Source organism: Podarcis muralis, chromosome 5 (genome assembly GCF_964188315.1).
Source record: "Podarcis muralis chromosome 5, rPodMur119.hap1.1, whole genome shotgun sequence".
In the NCBI taxonomy this organism is placed as follows: domain Eukaryota; kingdom Metazoa; phylum Chordata; class Lepidosauria; order Squamata; family Lacertidae; genus Podarcis; species Podarcis muralis.
Genome location: NC_135659.1, coordinates 11,814,260 through 11,835,210, shown reverse-complemented (window position 1 = coordinate 11,835,210; position 20,951 = coordinate 11,814,260). Strand labels below are relative to the sequence as shown.

Below are 20,951 nucleotides of genomic sequence, written 5' to 3'. Positions count from 1 at the left end.
GCAAGCAGGCTGGTCGGGTCTCACAGTATTAAGAAATACTCTTGTATTCTCCAAGGCTGGTCCTAAGTCTGAGACTATCAGGGAACCACTTTTTATTTGCAATACAATGCGGAAACCGTTTTTCTTCATAATAATAAAGGTCTCTAAAGCCATCTGACTAAAGTAGACTTAAACCATAAGTTACACACACGTCAAAGAATTTACTTCCAAAAATGGAAGTGCAAGTGTAACATTCAGAAGTGACCCAACTTACCACAAGAGTGTCCAAAGTATCAATCAGTGTCAGTGAAAACCTGAGTGGGGGGAGAAGCAAGCACAAGAACACATTAGAACCCAGTACACTTCATCTGTAGCGACAGCAAAACATCCAAAAAACAGTATGGCACGTTATTACTAACAAAGAAGACATCAGTTTGAATGGAGAAGTTCCGGTCCTAAGGAGCCAGAACTTCATTGTGCATGTTTTCAGTGCGCAGGAGGAACAAAACTAGCGCTCTCTTCACAGTCCTCACACCTAGTGAAACAAGATGCTGTCTGCAATTCTTGTATTTTCTGTGTAGCTTCAAGGCCATTACACATCGGTACCTGCCCACTCCCAGACAAATGCTGCCACAGATGTCAGAACTCCACGATTTTCAGTATCCACTTTTTAGGCCAAAAATATGTTTACCATGTATTTGGTGTATGGAATTTTATCCATATAAGTACAGTGGTACCTCTGGATGAGAATGGGATCCATTCCAGAGCCCCATTCGCATCCAGAAGTGAACGCAACCCGTGTGTGCAGGTCGCGATTTGCCACTTCTGCGCATGCGCGTGACGTCATTTTGACCGTCTGCGCATGCATGAGTGACAAAACCCGGAAGTAATGCGCTCCGTTACTTCTGGGTCGCCGCACACAACCCAAAAATACTTACCCCAAAGCTACTTCAACCCGAGCTATGACTGTACTACAAAGGAAGTAAGGTAAAAAGGTAAAGGACCCCTGGATGGTTAAGTCCAGTCAAAGGCTAGGGTTGCAGCATTCATCTCGCTTTCATGCCGAGGGAGCCAGCGTTTGTCCACAGACAGCTTTCCAGGTCAGGTGGCCAGCAGGACTAAACCGCTTCTGGCGCAACGGAACACCGTGACGGAAACCAGAGTGCACGGGAATGCCGTTTACCATCCCGCCACAGCAGTACCTATTTATCTGCTTGCACTGGTGTGCTTTCAAACTGCTAGGTTGGCAGGAGCTGGGACAGAGCAATGGGAGCTCACTCCGTCGCAGGGATTCAAACTGCTGACCTTCTGAATGGCAAGCCCAAAAGGCTCAGTGGTTTAGACCATAAAGGAAGTAACCAACTCCAACTTACTCCAGCCATGAAGCAATATAGCTAGATGGAAGGAGGGAGTGGCATTGACTTATGGCTCCGCAATACAAACTTCGCAAGCTGTGTGGCATGGGAGGAGAACTTTGCTCTACCTTCCATAAAACCCTTAGTGTAAGCTAGAGCTTGTATGAACAAAAGCCTTCCCAAATAGATCCTGCTTATGAAATCTTTTCTGGCAAAAAAGGACTGCATGGGCAGGGCCCACTTCCCAATGAAGATTCCATAAAGTGCCGGGGTCCAGGGGTTATTTCCACATTATTATATCCAAAGACTGTGGAAATGAATGCATTTGCCTGTGTTTTTCTTTATAAGGCACGTGGGGCTGTGTTTCTACAGCACCTGAAACAAGATTTAGCTGTTTCACATAACTAGAATTATTTCAAAGTACTAACTTTCCCAAGGCATCATCCACATCTCCACGACTTGGTTCTTGACCACGAACTCTTCCACGGCAAGTTAAAGGCATGAGCTCGTCGGCTGGGTAGGCATGTTCCTGTTTAATGCAAAAAAGTGCAAAGAGTATGCTGAAATTTGGGGTACATTGGTGGTTAGGGAACAACAAAACAGACGCAATTACTGAAACATACACATATAAACATATGCAAGTATATGTGTATTGAATACAAAATATAAGTTGCCTAAGCTATGGCCACTGTATTAACAATGAAGTTCTTCAAATAATCCAGATAATGACAATGAGATCTCCAGGTTTGTATCTCATTTCATATTTCTTTGGAAGCAAATAGGAGCATTTGCACCTCCTTAGCATCACCCCATAGAAGTGTGGAAAATTCAACATTGGTGCAAGGTTACGAGCCCTGTGCAATTCTTTATAAAACCCCAATGGAAAACAGCTATTTTTAGGCTGCAATCCTAACCCCATAGAACTCAGTGAAACATATATTCAACTAGACACGTATGGAATTGCACTGTTAACTACAGGCAGAAAGCTTCCTGTTATATACTGTGTTTAATAATGGGAACATCGGTTATATTTTGCTATGTAGCAGATATACCTCCAAAACAAAACAAAATTAAAGCAGCAGTAAAAACCAGCACGTTATGGCAGCCTGCAGAACATGTCACTATCATACCATCTGATAAAGTACAAAACCATAATCTCTCTTGCCAGGTTCGCAAACACAAGAAATACAATTCGTTTATTTAATACCCTAGTATACGTGGCAAATACATATCCTTTTGACTTGAAAGCTTCCAGGATATGCCAAGTCATGCTGTCACATAACCCAAACATTTCATGCTACAAATGTAGAACAGAAAGCCACTGTTTCCCTGCAAAAAGTACAATCCCAGCTCACTATGGTGTTTCCCTTCCACAAGAGAGGTTCCGTTTTAAAGTCTACTGAAGGACATTTCCTAACACCTTATGCACAACGGACTTTGTTTGTTTGTTGTATTTCTACACTACCCTTCACTGGAGGATCACAAAGCAGTTTACAATATAAAAAAACACAAAAATACATAACATAGTAACAAACAAAAACAACAACCTTCCAACACACAGTTTAAAATGCCATAGAATTGTTTAATAATTAGGGTTTAAATCTGCACCATTGTCTCAAAAACTGCATTTTATTCCTAAACACATAGCCATAGAGCATCATTTATGTAAACTGTACATGAGTAAAACAGTCTGTGTCTACAAGTATGCACACGTAAGCAAGTATGCACATCTAAGCAAGACAGCATAAAGCCAATACACAAGAAGAAGAAGAAGAAGAAGAGTTTGGATTTGATATCCCGCCTTTCACTCCCTTTAAGGAGTCTCAAAGCGGCTAACATTCTCCTTTCCCTTCCTCCCCCACAACAAACACTCTGTGAGGTGAGTGAGGCTGAGAGACTTCAAGGAAGTATGACTGGCCCAAGGTCACCCAGCAGCTGCAGGTGGAGGAGCGGAGACGCGAACCCGGTTCCCCAGATTAGCAGACTACCGCTCTTAACCACTACACCACACTGGCTTGCAACAACCACAAACAATTAATAAGCTGCTATATGCACTTGTATTTCACACCAAGCAGTGTAAATTTGAATTCCATTGCTCCCTCTTAACAATAATCCCACACTCTAATTCTGATTCAGCACTTTGACCACTGTTGCTTATTGGCAAACTGGAGTGAACTATGTACAAGGAGATGGTAACAGCAGATTTAGGGAAACTCTGAGGTTTGCAAAAATATTTAGTAAAAAACATGGTTGGTAAAATCAGTGCCCACATAAAATTGACTGTTGAGAGCATAAACTGGACAACCAGAGGGTTGGTTTTTTTTTGGGAGGGGGTAATGGAAAGGAAGGACTGGAAAATGAAGCCTAAACACCATCTAAATGTCTAGAGAGGCGACTTTCAGGTTTATACAGAGGAATTATTTTTATGTGTCCCCAAGAACAGAAGCGAAAATTATCCACATAAATAAAAGGACAGAGCCATGATTTTAAAGTAGCTGGGATGGGACACCAGTGTGTGCATTCTATGCTCAGCAGACATGGTGTGGCTGAAAACCTGAGCAGTAGCAATTATCACTGCAACATTTTGTTGTTGCAGAGGCCCACTTGAACTAACTACATGCTCCAAGTGCTTTTCATACACTGGGTCAATAATGTTTACCATACCCCTGTAAGAAGATTACTATTGCCCTCACTGAACAGAGGCGTAATAAAAAGAATAGTGGCTTGTTCTAGCATGTGGAGAATTTGTGGGATGAGTGAGATTTCATCAGGAGCTTGCTAGATCACAGAGCTTGCAGTCCCAGGTGCCTGTGCCATGCTATTTGTTATCAGAACATAAGGTAAAAATGTTATCAGAACATAAGGATACCTTATCAGAACATAACTTATCAAACTGCCCTTGTTAGCTAGGCAAACAGGTGTTTTCTCTTTGCCATAGTTCTCACCTGTAAAATGAGGATCATCTACATCAGTGTTCCCCAACCTTGGGCCTCCAGCTGTTTTTGGACTACAATCCCCATCATCCTTGACCACTGGTCTTGCTAGCGAGGGACGATGGGAGTTGTAGTCCAAAAACAGCTGGAGGCCCAAGGTTGGGGAACACTGATCTACATCACAAGGATCTTGAGGGGATAAAAATAGCATTCCTAATATGTTAAGTACTCTGCTGGGTTTTTAAAAAACTGCTATTGGCATTCTTTATAAGTTTTATGTAGATTAGTCAATTCTCACATCTATTAACTATAGAACAGTTAATAGACGTGAGACTTAGGTGTGTACAAGTAACTCTCAAGAGACAGCTATTTAAGCAGGTGCAATTTGCCCGTAGAGATAGCTCAGTTGGTAGAGCATGACTCTTAATTTCAGGGCTGTGGGTTCAAGCCCCACATTGGGCAAAGGATTCCTGCATTCCAGAACTAGATGATCCTCATGATCGCTTCCAACAAGATGATTCTACGATCTATTATCTAAGTGGCGTCAGAAAGCAAATACAAAAACCCTGCAGTAGTCACACTATGACAAATTCACAGATTTGTTGTATTCTGTGGCTGAATTTTGCTAGCACACCAAATCATGGTTAATGCAAACCATAGTCCATCCCTTGAACTTCCTAATATTTACAAACTAAGGTTTAAAGCAGTTTCTCTGCGTTCATTTTCCTTCCAGCTGTGGAGCAACTACTACAATTTAATTCAGACATCATGCCAAACTGCAAGGACATGCTGATTCATCTTAAACCATGTTTCCAATTTTAGTCTGCTAGCTAGTCTGTCAATACAGACATTACATCAAACCACAACTATGCTCTCTCAACCATGGTTTAGTGTAACAACTAAATCAGGCGCATAAGTACTTATAGTTGCAACATTGCAGACAAAACTCAGAAGTAAATCCTATTAAGACTATGCAGGACCACAACCATATCCTCGCTGCGGTCTAGGAGTGTCACTTAACAGCAACTGAACTTGTTTCCATATAGGATTAGAACACAAGATTATAATCCTAAAAAAAATAAAATAATGAAAATCATCACGTATTGACCATATGTTTATACCTTATGTATCTCTCTCAGAATGGCCTGGTTCATACGTCACTTTAAACCATAGTGTAAAACAAACTATGCATCAATATGAACAAACAATATGTGGCTGCAAGATGCTGGCTGCAAGTCTGACTTGTTGTGTCATCTGAACCTAGTCTTGTACTTTATTTCCCCAGAACAAACCACAACCAGTGAGTGAAGAGCAAATTGTGGTTCTCTTCAAACATGCCACAAGGATGGGTTTTGACTCTGGATTATTTGTCGGTGTCACGACGGCAGTAGGAGAACAGTGGGAACTTTGGAGCACCATGGACCAGAACACTGCTCAGCCACAGATATCATAGTTTGTTTTAAGCTATGGCTTAATGTGATACACTGAGTCAAGGTAGAAGGAAGCAATTATTTAAAAGTACATATAATCATTTTACTCACCATGTAATTACTATAGGCATGATCAAACATTTCCACTACTTGATTCCTGCAGAAGAGACAAAAGCGAAAATGATTTAGCTGGTGAAGTAAAACCTTCTCTGATCATGAGGTTTAAACAGAAACAATTCATCACATTTAGGTCAAGCGGAGCACTGTTGCACCAACCTCAGTCCACCCTCATCTGCCTGCCTTTCTTACTTTCAACCATACCAGGTTTGTGGCACTGCCTGTCGCTTTCTGCCTCCTGAACTGTTGCTGCTATAGACCTCAGTAGGGAGGATGATGGAGGCAAAGATGGAATCCATTTGCTCTGCCTGTCATTGGCTCCGGCTCCATGTACTGATCGGCCTCCCTGCCTTCCACCCTACCACTCTCAGTGGGCCTCAGCGACCACTGCACCAAGAGATTTTAAAAGACTGTCAACATGTAGTAAACAAGATACTTAGACTCTTATCAGTCATAATTTGTCAGTTCGGGGTATAAAGGAAAACAATATTACCTAAAGCTGCAATGTATTGTAAAAGACAAAATATATTCAGTTAAAACCCAGCAAAGCAAATGATAGAGATGATAGCAGTTGTAGTTCAGAATATCTAAACTTCTAAAAGGAACTAGGTTGGGGAAGGTTGGCAGAACTGAAAATATGGCTTGCAAAATGTAGGGAAAGATCCTTATTTCCTCTAATTACTAAAGAAGGCATAAGTGAAATGGTAAGTCTGAAAATGGGAGGGTGCAGCCCCACTTGGACTGATTAGCATAGCTTCTTGGGTCCTCCAGGGACTCAGCTAGATTGGTAAAGAAAAAGTATTTTATATGTGTTGCATATGTGATATAACACTGTGACACCAGATGGTGCTGTGGAGTCCTGTCTTTCCCTATCAGATTTCCCTGTACAGTGGTACCTCGGGTTACATACGCTTCAGGTTACAGACTCCGCTAACCCAGAAATAGTACCTCAGGTTAAGAACTTTGCTTCAGGATGAGAATAGAAATTGTGATCCGGTGGCGCGGCCGCAGCAGGAGGACCCATTAACTAAAGTAGTGCTTCAGGTTAAGAACAGTTTCAGGTTAAGTACGGACCTCTGGAACAAATTAAGTACTTAACCCGAGGTACCACTGTATGAGCTTACACGGCATTTAACTGACTCACTTCTTTGACATATCTAGATCCAGCCCAGCTTATTCACATGGCTTTTATTTCCCAGTGATGCTCATCACAAAAATTTCAATGCATGCCTATAATCTATAAAGGTACCCCTGCCCGTACGGGCCAGTCTTGCCAGACTCTAGGGTTGTGCGCCCATCTCACTCAAGAGGCCGGGGGCCAGCGCTGTCCGGAGACACTTCCGGGTCACGTGGCCAGCGTGACATCGCTGATCTGGCGAGCCAGCGCAGCACACGGAAACGCCGTTTACCTTCCCGCTACTAAGCGGTCCCTATTTATCTACTTGCACCCGGGAGTGCTTTCGAACTGCTAGGTTGGCAGGCGCTGGGACCGAACAACGGGAGCGCACCCCGCCGCGGGGATTCGAACCACCGACCTTTCGATCGGCAAGCCCTAGGCGCTGAGGCTTTTACCCACAGCGCCACCCGCGTCCCGCCTATAATCTATAGGCGTGCCATTTTAATCCATTTCATCCTCCTATGCCCTGTATCTAAGAAGCAGTACCAGAAGCTCACCCATTTTGCCCTAGCTATTTTTCAGAAAGGCACATGTTGGGAAAGTCTGTTGTGAACAGTAGCCACAAATAATGAACCAACATTGAATATTTGCATAACTTGTCCAAGGTAAGAAGTGTGATGGATGGCATATTTCACACTGACAGTCTCAGAAAAATCCCACAGGTTACTGTCAGTGCTTCCACCTTTACCTCCTTTGCTTTCACAGCAGGTTTTAAAGAAAATGCATGAAACAGAAAACATTCGTAGCTCTGCTCTTTGTGTCCCTTCGCAATCCTGACATGATCACGTGCAGCATCACATGCCCTTTCTATAAGTATCTGTCCTGCCCCCTTCCTCACCTTGAACAATAAATTAAAATATATAAACACCAAATAAAATATAAAAACGATTTGGAGCAAGAAACTTCATATATGAGCTTTTATTCCTTTATTTTAATAATTCACCTTGCCAGCAATCATTGTTCAGTTTACGGACAATTCATTACTTCAGTAGGGCACCGCTGCTGTGTATTTAACCAAGCATCATTTTAACCAATTCTATACCCTGATCATATGCATGTTTACTCAGAAGGAAGTCCCACGAAATCAATAAGATGCACTCCCAAATTGGTGTAAGATTTAGGCTATCTCATGTACTTACTTCAGAGCAAGTAAGCATGAGGTTTACTTCCGAGCAAACATACACAGAATTGCATTTTACAGAAGCAAGAAATGCTTTCTATCCCTATCAGCTGGATGACACTTTTCATACCAGCTGCCAACTTGGCTGCTTTGCCAGCTGTACTGCTCTAGCAGACCAGGCTACGAAACAGGAAAACCCCAGTTCATGGGGTTCATGATTTGCTAAATCAGACCAAAGGTCCATACACTCCTATTTCCCACAGTAACCCACCAGGATGAGCCTCAAATAGCTAACAACAGATACTTGACACAAGATTAGACCTTCACCCCCCTTGGAAATGCTAACTTACTTTTCATGAACTTTCAGGTCAAGCATGTCTACTGTAAGCTAAGCCTCAACTCTTGTACAGTATATGCCTATTTAGATATGTAGACAAAAGAGCAAGTGCTCACTCCTCCCCAAAAAAAAACAAGCAACACCAAGTAGCAAGAGAGTCGCAAAGTACTTATAGTCTGAGTAGACTGTTCACCTCTGGAGAATTTTGCATAATGAAATAGAAAAGTTGTAAGAGGAAAGCTTACTTGCACCACCACCCAACTCTGAGTTGCACCTGAAGAATAACCTTTATTTATAAAATGGGTGGTTTTGGTGGAGATCAAGACACACACACTTGCTACTCTTGACTTGAGAGAAACCCTATTATCTCAGACTTCTGAATACTTACTGGCCTAGTCACCTATAACAAACAGGAACTCCCTCAAGGCGACCAGGCAGGGAGGAGGAAAGAGAGGCTGAGAGGAAGAGAAGTGGCCAAACACTAATAAAACACATTTACAGGCTACCAAGATGAGGGGCTCTATTTGCAACGCTTGCTGGGCCCTCTTCTCAACACACCTTGCTTTATCTTGCAGCCTGCTCTTTCTTAGTGACACACTTATTACTATTATTCCTCGGTAAAGCGTGGAGACGAGGTGTCGTGGGTTTGAGTCCCACGCTGGGCGAAAGACCCCAGGGGGTTGGGCTAGATGACCCTCGGGACCCCTTCCTTCCCAACACTATGATTCTAAGAACGAAAGCAAACCATGTCAGGTTCGCCTGATGTGTCCACCCCCCCCCCCTTTTCACGGACTACGAAACCAATGAACATGGAGACTTGTTTGACGCTGGTTCTCTCCTTCCTCTGTGGTTTTTAAGCAAGGGTTGGATGGCCGCCTGCCAGGAACGACCTGAGATTCCAGTGTTGCTGGGGGTTGGGCTAGATGACCCTTGGGGTCCCTTCCTTCCCAACACTATGATTCTAAGAACGAAAGCAAACCATGTCAGGTTCGCCTGACGTGTCGTCCCCCCTTTTCACGGACTACGAGACCCATGAACACGGAGACTCGTTTGAGGCAGGTTCCCTACTTCCTCAGAGGTTTTTAAGGGTTGGATGGCCACCTGCCAGGAAACGACTTGAGTTGAGATTTTTGCGTTGCAGGGAGGTTGGGCTAGATGACCCTCGGGACCCCTTCCTTCCCAACTCTGATTCTAAGAACGAAAGCAAACCATGTCAGGTTCGCCTGACGTGTTCCCCCCCCCCCCCTTTTCACGGACTACGAGACCCATGAACACGAAGACTCGTTTGAGGCAGGTTCCCTCCTTCCTCGGAGGTTTTTAAGGGTTGGATGGCCACCTGCCAGGAACAACTTGAGTTAAGATTCCTGCCTTGCAGGGGGGGGGTTGGGCTAGATGACCCTCGGGGTCCCTTCCCAGCCCTAATAGCAGCTGAAAGAACCATAAGGAGAAGCCGGGCTCGGGCCTCGCCTCTCCTCCCCACCTCAGCAGGAAGGCTTGGGTGACAGGCGAAGAAAGCGCCGCCACTTCCCTGACAGGGCGACCTGCCCGGGGGCGGAACAAGGCCGGCAGCCAGGTTCGCCTTTTCAGGTCCCCCCTCCCTTTTCACGGACTACAAGACCCATGAACACGGAGACTCGCTTGACGCAGGTTCTCTCCTTCCTCGGAGGTTTCTAAGGGTTGGGTGGCCGCCTGCCAGGAACCTGGGAGTCCTGCGTTGCTGTGGGGTTGGGCTAGATGACCCTCGGGGTCCCTTCCCAACCCTAATAGCAGCTGAAAGAACCATAAGGAGAAGCGGGGCTCGGGCCTCGCCTCCCCACCTCGGCAGGAAGGCTTGGGTGACAGGCGAAGAAAGCAGCGCCACTTCCCTGACAGGGCGACCTGCCCGGGGGCGGAACAAGGCGGGTTCCCCGCTCCCTCCCGCCGCCGCCGCCGCTCTTACCCGAGGCGCCGCTTCTCCTCCCTGCCCATGGCCTGCGCGGCCGGGGCTGCCGCCAACACCGAGGACGCGGAGAGGAGGCCCAAGGCCAGCAGTTTCCAGCCAGCCCAGCGGCCTGCGGAGTCGCCGCCGCCGCCGCCTCCTCCTCCTCCGCCGTCGCTCCTTCCCTGGCCGCCAACCGCTACTCCGCTCATGGCGGCAGCTGCCTCGCTAGGCCCGGCTCTGTGCCATCCCCTCAGCGCTGGTGCTGCTGCTGCTACTGCTGCCGCCGCGACATAAGAAGGGACCGGCCCTTTTTTTTCCTCCCCCCTCCCGCCCTTCTCCGTCGTAGCCAAGGAAACCGAGATCCGGCCTCTAGCCCGCTTCCGGGTTTTCCTTTCCGGCCACGTGACCCTCGCGCCGCTCGCCAGCCAGTGGGGAGGGAGGGCTGGCGTCACGTGGCGGAGGAGCCAACGCGCTCCCGGATGCATAGACGTGGCCCCGGCGCGCGGTGCGCGCGCAACGGACGCATGCGCCTCTTTTCAAGGCCCCGCCCCCGGGCTTGGACGTGACATGTCACGTACGGAGATTTAAAAAAAAGGGAAGAGTAGCCCATCCTTATTGTTCTGAGTGGGACTTGCGAGGAGCGTTTGCAGCGTTTCCCTCGGGGCGGAAATCAATAGAAGGAAAGAATTGTAGAGTTGGCTGTAATTAAATAAATGGGATTGAGAATGTTAAGAAAAGTAAATAAGATGGATAATTGGATTTATTTATTTATTTATTTATTCATTCATTCATTCATTACTTATTAATAGATAATTAATTATTTATTATTTATAATAAATTTAATTCATTAATAATTTATTATAATAATAAAAATTTATTTATTGATTTATTAATTATTATTAATAAATAATTATTTCCAATAACTGGAAATTGTTTTAGTTTAATGATATTGGAAAGCTGTTACTTTTAATTACAAGGAAATTCAGAAGGGAGGGATTTGAGGAAGTCAACCAAGATGTTTAAAAGGTTGGATTTGTGAAGAATTAAGTTTGTTGTTATTGTTTATCTGTTTATTATTCCCTCCCCCCCCCCTTCTTTTTCTTTTTCTGTTTCTGTGTATCATTTTGCTTTGTGGTTGGTGTTATCATTGTGGAAAATCTAATAAAAAATTATTTTTTTAAAAAAAGATTTGTAGAGTAGGAAAGGACCCTTTGTTGTTTAGTCGTGTCCGACTCTTCGTGACCCCATGGACCAGAGCACGCCAGGCCCTCCTGTCTTCCACTGCCTCCCGTAGTTTGGTCAAACTCATGCTGGTAGCTTCGAGAACACTGTCCAACCATCTCGTCCTCTGTCGCCCCCTTCTCCTTGTGCCCTCCATCTTTCCCAACATCAGGGTCTTTTCCAGGGAGTCTTCTCTTCTCATGAGGCGGCCAAAGTATTGGAGCCTCGGCTTCAGGATCTGTCCTTCCAGTGAGCACTCAGGGCTGATTTCCTTAAGAAAGGATGTGTTTGATCTTCTTGCAGTCCATGGGACTCTCAAGAGTCTCCTCCAGCACCATAATTCAAAAGCATCAATTCTTCGGCGATCAGCCTTCTTGATGGTCCAGCTCTCACTTCCATACATCACTACTGGGAAAACCATGGCTTTAACTATAAGGACCTTTGTCGGCAAGGATACATCTCTGCTTTTTAAGATGCTGTCTAGGTTTGTCATGGGACGCAGGTGGTGCTGTGGTCTAAACCACAGAGCCTAGGACTTGCCAATCAGAAGGCTGGCGGTTCGAATCCCCGCAACGGGGTGAGCTCCCGTTGCTCGGTCCCTGCTCCTGCCAAACTAGCAGTTCAAAAGCACGTCAAAGTGCAAGTAGATAAATAGGTACCACTCCGGCGGGAAGGTAAATGGCATTTCCGTGCACTGCTCTGGTTTGCCAGAAGCAGCTTAGTCATGCTGGCCACATGACCCAGAAGCTGTACGCCGGCTCCCTCGGCCACTAAAGCGAGATGAGTGCCGCAACCCCAGAGCCGGTCATGACTGGACCTAATGGTCAGGGTTCCCTTTACCTTTAGGTTTGTCATTGCTTTTCTCTCAAGAAGCAGGCGTATTTAATTTCATGACTGCTGTCACCATCTGCAGTGATCATGGAGCGCAAGAAAGTAAAATCTCTCACTGCCTCCATTTCTTCCCCTTCTATTTGCCAGGAGGTGATGGGCCCAGTGGCCAAGATCTTGGTTTTTTTGATGTTGAGCTTCAGACCATCTTTTGCACTCTCCTCTTTCACCCTCATTAAAAGGTTCTTTAATTCCTTCTCACTTTCTGCCATCAAGGTTGTGTCATCTGCATATCTGAGGTTGTTGATATTTCTTCCGGCAATCTTAATTCCAGTTTGGGATTCATCCAGGTCATCTAGTTCAACCCACTGCAATGCAGGAATCCCCTGCCCAACGTGGGGCTCCCATGACCCTGAGATTAAGAGCCTCATGCTCTACAATTTGAACTATCCACACAGAACTCTCCTCCCTTGGAGCTTTTAAAGCAGGGGTTTGGATGGCCTTGTGTCACGGTCCCTGGATGATTTAGTTGAGATTCCTGCCTTGCAGAGGGGGTTGGACTAGATGACTCTTGGGTCCCCCACAGAAACTACAGTAGTAGCAGAGAGGGGGGAAATTCATGCTCTTTCTAACTCGGGACTTATTTGATATCAATATTATTCATATTTTATATTTAATAGCCCTCTGATACTAGTTCTTTTTCCCTCTCTCTCTTATCTATTAACAAGCAATATTCTCCCCAGAAGGGAGGTGCACTGTTCCTGGAGGTACAGTCATATCTTGGGTTACAGATGCTTCAGGTTGCGCTTTTTCGGGTTACGGACCGCTGAAACTCAGAAGTACCAGAACGGGTTACTTCCGGGTTTCGGTGGTCACACATGCGCAGAAGCGCCGAATTGCAACCCGTGCATGCGCAGAAGTGCCGCTGCGGGTTGCAAACGTGCATCCCGCACGGATCACGTTTGCAACCCGAGAGTCCACTGTACGTCAATACCAGGTCGATGCATGGAGTGGATGGATCAAGTCCCTATTCCATCTCCCAGCTCCAAAAAGACATTTAATATATAGTCTCTGATACTAGTTCTCAGCGCTGCACTATTTTGTTCTCATGATATTGCAAGGTTTGGGTGTAAACATCACAAAGTTTGGGTGACTTGAGAGGGTGGTTTGCAGCAGCCTTGGGATGTAGTCTGTTGTTGATATTGCAGGCTAGGGTTCTGAACAAGGCCAGTTTGCAACAACAACAAAACTGCCCCCACAACATGCAAATCCAGCATCAAGCTGCAGCAATTGCTCAGTTCTGCAACATTCCTTCTTCAGCCACTCTCAGAGCACCAATCCAGAATTCAATTGCAAACTACTGCTGTACTCGCAGGATCTAGGAGTCCTGGTTGACCACAAACTTGACATGAGCCAACAGTGTGACGCGGCAGCTAAAAAAGCCAATGCAATTCTGGGCTGCATCAATAGGAGTATAGCATCTAGATCAAGGGAAGTAATAGTGCCACTGTATTCTGCTCTGGTCAGACCTCACCTGGAGTACTGTGTCCAGTTCTGGGCACCACAGTTCAAGAAGGACACTGACAAACGTGAACGTGTCCAGAGGGGGGCAACCAAAATGGTCAAAGGCCTGGAAACGATGCCTTATGAGGAACGGCTAAGGGAGCTGGGCATGTTTAGCCTGGAGAAGAGGAGGTTAAGGGGTGATATGATAGCCATGTTCAAATATATAAAAGGATGTCATATAGAGGAGGGAGAAAGGTTGTTTTCTGCTGCTCCAGAGAAGCGGACACGGAGCAATGGATCCAAACTACAAGAAAGAAGATTCCACCTAAACATTAGGAAGAACTTCCTGACAGTAAGAGCTGTTTGACAGTGGAATTTGCTGCCAAGGAGTGTGGTGGAGTCTCCTTCTTTGGAGGTCTTTAAGCAGAGGCTTGACAACCAGATGTCAGGAGTGCTCTGATGGTGTTTCCTGCTTGGCAGGGGGTTGGACTCGATGGCCCTTGTGGTCTATTCCAACTCTATGATTCTATGAAAACCAATTGCATTCTTAAATGATTTTTTTTTAACACAACTAAGATTAGTTAGAATGACTAAAAACTCTTGCATTTATTATTTACTCGATGACAACTATGGTAGTTTTGCAAGTTGAGGTTGGAAGTCGACATCGATCAATTCCAGCTGCTGTGTTAGTAAAGTGATCTTCAAATACGCAAATTTTAGTATCTGGAATGACAGTTTGAATGTCATTGAGTAGTCATTATGAATTATTAGGTGCAAATTTTATGATAGAGAACACCAGAATATGAGACAAGCACCTTCTAGCATAGTAAGGCAGGAATAGGGTTGTGGGTGAGCAATTTGTAGACTGCTCTGGACTGTTCAAACTGTCAATTTTGACCATGAGTCAGCACAGACATTATTTACCAGTAATTTCCACACAAAAATATTAGGACTTTTGGAGCACGACCTTTCTAAAAAGTACATGACAGCATGAAGAAATTATGTGACAGATCTAACATTCCTCATACGTACCAAATCACATTTTAAAGAAAAGACGCAATGGAAGAGATAGTAATGTTTTATTTCGGCTTAAGTACTTGAGAAAGGTTAAAAACATTACACTGTGTTTCATAATTTATCTGTTCAGAAGAGTTAATCAAATGAAATAAAGAACCTACATAAAAACCCTGACACCTGGGATATCCTGTCCATGGGAAAACAATTCTTTACACATGAAGCTATTACATATTAGCTGTTGGTTTGAATTTTTCTTAGAAAGTCAGCTTCTGAATTAGCAAAACTGGGAGGGGGGGGAACACAACTTAAAATATGAGTTGGTTAGTCCAATAACAAACCTCCAATGAGAAAGATTAAACAGAAGAATTAAGGATTTGCCTTTTTAAGGCTGCAGTGCAAGATTTGCTTCATTAGAAGGAGGAAGCATGCCTAACCAAAACAAGTGGGACTCGTTTCCAAAGATACAGAGTTAGGATTTGATTACAAAATAAGCTTTATAGAGCTCCAGTTCCTGAAACCGAACAGGGAAAGCAGAATGACAGCATGTATTGTACACATCATTCTGTTGTACAGACAGAAACCAAAGCTTATTGTGAACAAGCAGTATTCTGGTGCATAACTGCATGGTCACTCCTGATTTCCTCCTCCTCTACTGTAAGCTACAAGGCATGTTCTTTGGAGTATTGCGATTCCCAAACCTGAAACTGTGACTTGTTTACAGAAAAAGAAAACCACAACCCCAGGCCTTACTTTCTGGAAGAGGACACTCTGCAAATGTGGGGAAATGGAATAATATAGCCATGGATATAAAATGTCTCCAAAAATCCTTTCATTTGTTAACACTTTTTGAATAGTAAAGCACAAATGTTTGTGACAGCAGAAACAAAATTACAGGTGTATGCAATTCAGGCATATTTAGGCAGCTGGCAAACGTCCGCTAAGAGATCGAGGATTCCTAATATTTAAGGCTGCAATCCTATGCTCACTTGCCTGAAAAGAAATCTGGCTGAAATTGCTTCTCAGAGGACAACTGTAAAAGTTTCTAGTTCTCAGGATAAAAGTGATAAAATGTGGTGTATGATAAAATGTGGCGTCCATCGTTTTAAACCCTCACTGAAATGCTCAACTTTCATTATGTTCAAATCCAGATATAAAGGTTCTCGAAGACAATGGCTTTTCAGATTTCTCATATCTGATGTGAATATAAAATATACCGCACACTAACTTATATTTTCACCAATGATAGCTTTCATCTCTGCCATGTTCAAGATATGCAAAATCAATTAAATGCCATTAAAATATACAAATTAACTCCAGTCTGCCTTATGACACATTTGCAATATGGTTCTTGGGGTTATTTTTTAAGTTGCCAACTCTTTGCACTCGTGGGTCTACCGCTCTTCAACTGAAGTAACTTTTTAATGTCCCCTTGAATTAATCTACTGGTGTTGCCTATGTCAAAAACAGACAATTCAGTGCTAGTTCCATCAGGTCCTGTTATTTCATTTTATATTATTCTTGCATCATGGTAGCGATGCCAAACTTTCCAGTGGGTGTATCAAAGACTAAGAGAGTACCACACATCTGACACAAGTTTTCTGTGCCACTCTGATCCTCTGCCCTTGCCAGGCCCTCCTAATTCACTCCAGGCATGTCACAAGATCCCTTTGCCTATGCCACTTGAGGCAAAACACCCCCCCCCCCCAATTTTGGGCATATTTACTCGGCAAAAAAGAATCACTAAAAAGATGTTAACGATGTATGTTTCTGAATCTATGCTAAGGATGAAATCAGCTTCATAGGTGCTACCTCTTAATTTAGGACCTTTGTTCTGGTGTATTATTTGTTATCCAGATAGACTACCGTATTTTTTGCTCTGCAAGACTCACTTTTTCCCTCCTAAAAAGTAAGGGGAAATGTGTGTGCGTCTTATGGAGCAAATGCAGGCTGTGCAGCTATCCCAAAAGCCAGAACAGCAAGAGGGATTGCTGCTTTCACTGCGCAGCAATCCCTCTTGCTGTTCTGGCTTCTGAGATTCAGAATATTTTTTTTCTTGTTTTCCTCCTCCAAAAACTAGGTGCGTCTTGTGGTCTGGTGCGTCTTATAGAGCGAAAAATACGGTACATTTTTACCTTGGTTTTAAACAGCTGAACCGGCATATTTAACCACAAAACTAAGAGTCTCAGAGACAACTGTAACCTGTCCCTGCTTCTAGGATATCCCAGGACCCCTCCCTGGGTTTTCAGCTTGACTTTAAAAAAAAAAAAAATTAAAAATGTAAATTTCCAGACCTTTTATTTATAGAGGTACAAGAAAAAATGTGCAGGCCATTTTCTACTCAATTGCTCATTTAAGAAAGAAGCCTGCTTCTGGCTTCCAGCATTGTGACCAATAAGAACAAAGGCATTTATTGGGGGGATCTGACCTCGTGCACATTTTCCATGACTAAAAGGATCGGAATAAATTATGTAATGTAACAAATATGCATATCTCCTTATTTTGCATAATATATGCATTTTGCATAATGCTGCTCTTCTTGGTATAGAACGTAGACTGTCGAGACAAAAAATGGTTTATTTTTTGTTTTGTTTTAATGGCCCTGGCTAAAGCACCTAGCTGTAGACACGGGTTACAAGTCGCTGTAAACATCTGTCATTTTCTTTGGAAAGAAGGTATAAAGTGCTCTGCAAAAGGTGCAGAAGAATAGGATAGAGAAACCTGCCCCAACTATTCTAGCAGTTTTAAATATATCAACCACAACTATGAGGAATGGAATCAGACCACTCCACTGTCAAAGTATCTGCCAAATGGGGGGGGTGAGGGTGGGAAATCTGCCAAAGCTTTTAAATACAGATGCAATCATTCAGCTATATCAAAGGTCAAAACTACATGCACAACTATGTTGTGCAAGACTCCCATAAGCAAATTGTTTCACCCCGTCATTTGAGATTTCCCAGCGTTTTCTTCTTAGCATGTTTCACACAGATTTTTACTCTCCCTTAATGGTTACTTGATTTGATCAGGTCCTTGTAAGTTCTACTGACCCCTGGCTACAGGTCTCATTCCCGTGAGTGGGTCATCGGCCTCAATGAATATATTCTCAGTTTTAAAGCAATTTCAAACGTTTAATGAGTCCTGTCGCTGACAGGTCACTCAAGTCTTCACACTTTGGTGAGAGCAAGTAGTCTTTGGAGGCCAGCTTCCAAGTTGTGGGAACGAACGACGAAGAAGAAATAGTAAGTGGCAGAGGAAAGATGATTCAGACTATCAGCATTCTCAAGGAGCTGGAGATTCAATATGTACGAGTGCTCTCAAATAGGATTTGAGAGTTTGAATAGACCTCTCTTTTCTAATTTTAAGGGTACTCTGATCATAAAACCTGCAAGGATGGGCTTTAGATAGCCAAGATAACCTTGTTCATTTCTCAGAGTGTGGCTCAGGACAGTTGCCCCCAGTATCTCCCCTTCTGTCTTTTCCCCCTTCGACTGCATCTTCTGCACTTGGCAAAGGGACACTTGCTTGCTTCAAATCTTCCCCCTGAGCAGAGCTGAAGCCTTTGGAGTCTAACTTCACTGACACCTCCGCATCGCTACCTTCAGTCTCTTTGGTTTCTGGAGAAACTGGCAGATTTATTGACGCTATTGCCAACTTTGCAATATTCAAAATGGACTCCTGTGCTTCAGCAGAGCAGCCCGGGAAGGAGAGAGAATCCACTTCGGTCAGAACAGAATGAAGAGAGGGGACTTCTGTTTCCGGCAAGGCAGATCTTAGATCTTCAACGTAATGCCCTGTTTGGAAATGGTCATCCACTGGGACTGAGTGAAGAGAAGGAAGCTCTTCTCTTTCCTGGTCATGCTTTCTAATTTCAGCATGTTGTTCTACCTGTGACTTCTCTTCTATAGGGACATGAGGAAGAGGGGAAAGGTCTCCTTCCCTCTGGCCAGATTTTCCACTTTCAGCATCTGGCTTTGTTTGAGATTGGTGATCACGGCTGTTACTCTTCACATCGGTGTACCATACACTGATCTTTGACTCAGACTCTGCCCCTGGGCTAAGACCTAGTTCTTCACACACCATGGAACGATCTGGGTGAGTAATGTAGCGTCCTTCCCCAGAGACACTTGTCACGTTTATATAGTCCCCTTCCTCACTGGGTGGAAGGGAAATTCTCGTCACGTTTATATAATCCCCTTCTTCACTGGATGGAAGAGAAATTCTTGTCACGTTTATATAATCTCCTTCTTCACTGGGTGGAAGAGAAATTCGTGCCACGTTTATATGACCACTTTCTTCACTGGGTGGAAGAGAAATAGCTGTTGTGTTTGTATCGGCAGCTTCTGTGCTGGGTGGAAAATGCTCTTCAGAAGGTTCATGCATCTCATCTGTTTGACATTCCTCTACGTTCCTTTCCTCTTCCTTATCCTTCGTTTCTGCAGATTCCTGTGGCGTTAGAAGCCCAGTTTCATGAACTTGTTCCTTCTTCTCAGACGGAGGATCTGGCGGCAGTTCAATAGTCACAGTTAGCAATCTTCTTATTTCATCCACACCTCCAAGAACCGGAAGCTTTTCCTCTTCCACAGGTACCTTATTTTCACTTTCTGTGCTTCGACCCAAACTTGTTTCTACAACAGTGAGAAGCTGTGGATCCACCCTCTCTTCCCTTCCTCCAGTAGGAATGCTAGATAGAGTACCGGAATTCTCTTCACTTTTGTTCCTAGCCTCGTGGCATCCACCCTGAGCCAATTTTTCTGGGGCGAACACTTCATTACTTTGAGTATCAGTAGCCAATGTCTCTATCAAGCTGGCAGAAGGCTTCCTAGCTGGGCTGGCTTGTGCAGATCCCGAAGGCGTCTTTAGATCACTCAGACTGGAAACACTTTCACAAGGCAAGTGCACTTCCTCATAAAGGTTATGTTTCTTCAAGTGGGCAGCCTCTTTTATCACTAAGCAGGAAATAAACAAAAACAAAAAAGCGGGGAGAAAAGAAATTCAGCCGAAGGATGTGTAAGGGCGGAGAGGACAGCACTAAAACGACACACAATCCTAGAAAACTCAGGAGGTGGGGATTGTCCCTTCCCAAATAAATTGTTGATTTGCTGGGTTTCTGTCCTTGAATCCCACTCATCAAAAAGCTTGGCTAAGTCTAGAGGGCAGAGGGGACTGGCAAGAGCTTTACAAGAGGTAAGGGGGGGGGACACACAAAGGCTCCTGCTGGTTGTGGTTGCGAGAAGTAGGTCAGGGACATGGGCCTGGTGGCATCGAGAGCTGGGTGGGTGATAAGGCATGGCTTCAGGAGCCTAGACTGTCTCCCCACCCCCTGAAAAGTTCAGTCTGTTAGGGGGAAAATTAAGGGTCTGGAAGATATCTTAGAAGATGGAGAAGAGTCGTTCTGTGTTGCTCCAGAGGGCAGGAGTAGAACCAATGGGTAAAAATGACAGGAAACAAGATTTCAGCTAAAGATTAAAGGTAAAGGTAAAGGTACCCCTGCCCGTACGGGCCAGTCTTGCCAGACTCTAGGGTTGTGCGCTCATCTCACTCTATAGGCCGGGGGCCAGCGCTGTCCGCAGACACTTCCGGGTCACGTGGCCAGCGTGACAAGCTGCATCTGGCGAGCCAGCGCAGCACACGAAACGCCGTTTACCTTCCCGCTGGTAAGCGGTCCCTATTTATCTACTTGCACCCGGGGGTGCTTTCGAACTGCTAGGTTGGCAGGCGCTGGGACCGAACGACGGGAGCGCACCCTTTCGCGGGGATTCGAACCGCCGACCTGACGATCGGCAAGTCCTAGGCGCTGAGGTTTTACCCACAGTGCCACCCGCGTACCCTAAGCTAAAGATTAGGATAAACTTTATAATGGCGAGAACTGCTCAGCAGTAGGGCAGACCATCCAACCCTGGAAAAGCTTTGAGGGTGTGTGTGTGTTTTTTGGGGGGTGGAACCCGTAGAGTCAGTAACCATCTAAGGAGGGCCACCATCTAAGAAGAAACTAAGTGGATAAAGCCAAACTTCC

At 44.7% G+C, this 20,951-nt stretch overlaps 2 protein-coding genes across 3 annotated transcripts in view; both read right to left on the bottom strand.

Annotated features, from left to right (window-relative positions):
* Positions 1 to 10,727, bottom strand: part of EDEM3 (ER degradation enhancing alpha-mannosidase like protein 3) — a 37,150-nt gene extending 26,423 nt beyond the window's left edge. Inside the window, exons 1-4 of one of the 2 annotated variants that reach the window (XM_028732494.2) lie at positions 10,388 to 10,727; positions 5,809 to 5,854; positions 1,763 to 1,863; positions 254 to 293 (exon numbers count right to left, since the gene is read on the bottom strand). In XM_028732494.2, coding sequence (XP_028588327.2) covers positions 254 to 293; positions 1,763 to 1,863; positions 5,809 to 5,854; positions 10,388 to 10,578 — 378 coding nt within the window. In that variant the 5' untranslated portion in view covers positions 10,579 to 10,727. The remainder of the gene's footprint in view (positions 1 to 253; positions 294 to 1,762; positions 1,864 to 5,808; positions 5,855 to 10,387) is intronic. The other variant, XM_028732495.2, reaches the window with a different exon arrangement.
* A 4,259-nt stretch (positions 10,728 to 14,986) lies between these two features.
* Positions 14,987 to 20,951, bottom strand: part of NIBAN1 (niban apoptosis regulator 1) — a 93,854-nt gene continuing 87,889 nt past the window's right edge. Inside the window, exon 14 of the mRNA XM_028732496.2 lies at positions 14,987 to 19,884. Within this exon, the coding sequence (XP_028588329.2) occupies positions 18,359 to 19,884 (1,526 nt within the window). The 3' untranslated portion in view covers positions 14,987 to 18,358. The remainder of the gene's footprint in view (positions 19,885 to 20,951) is intronic.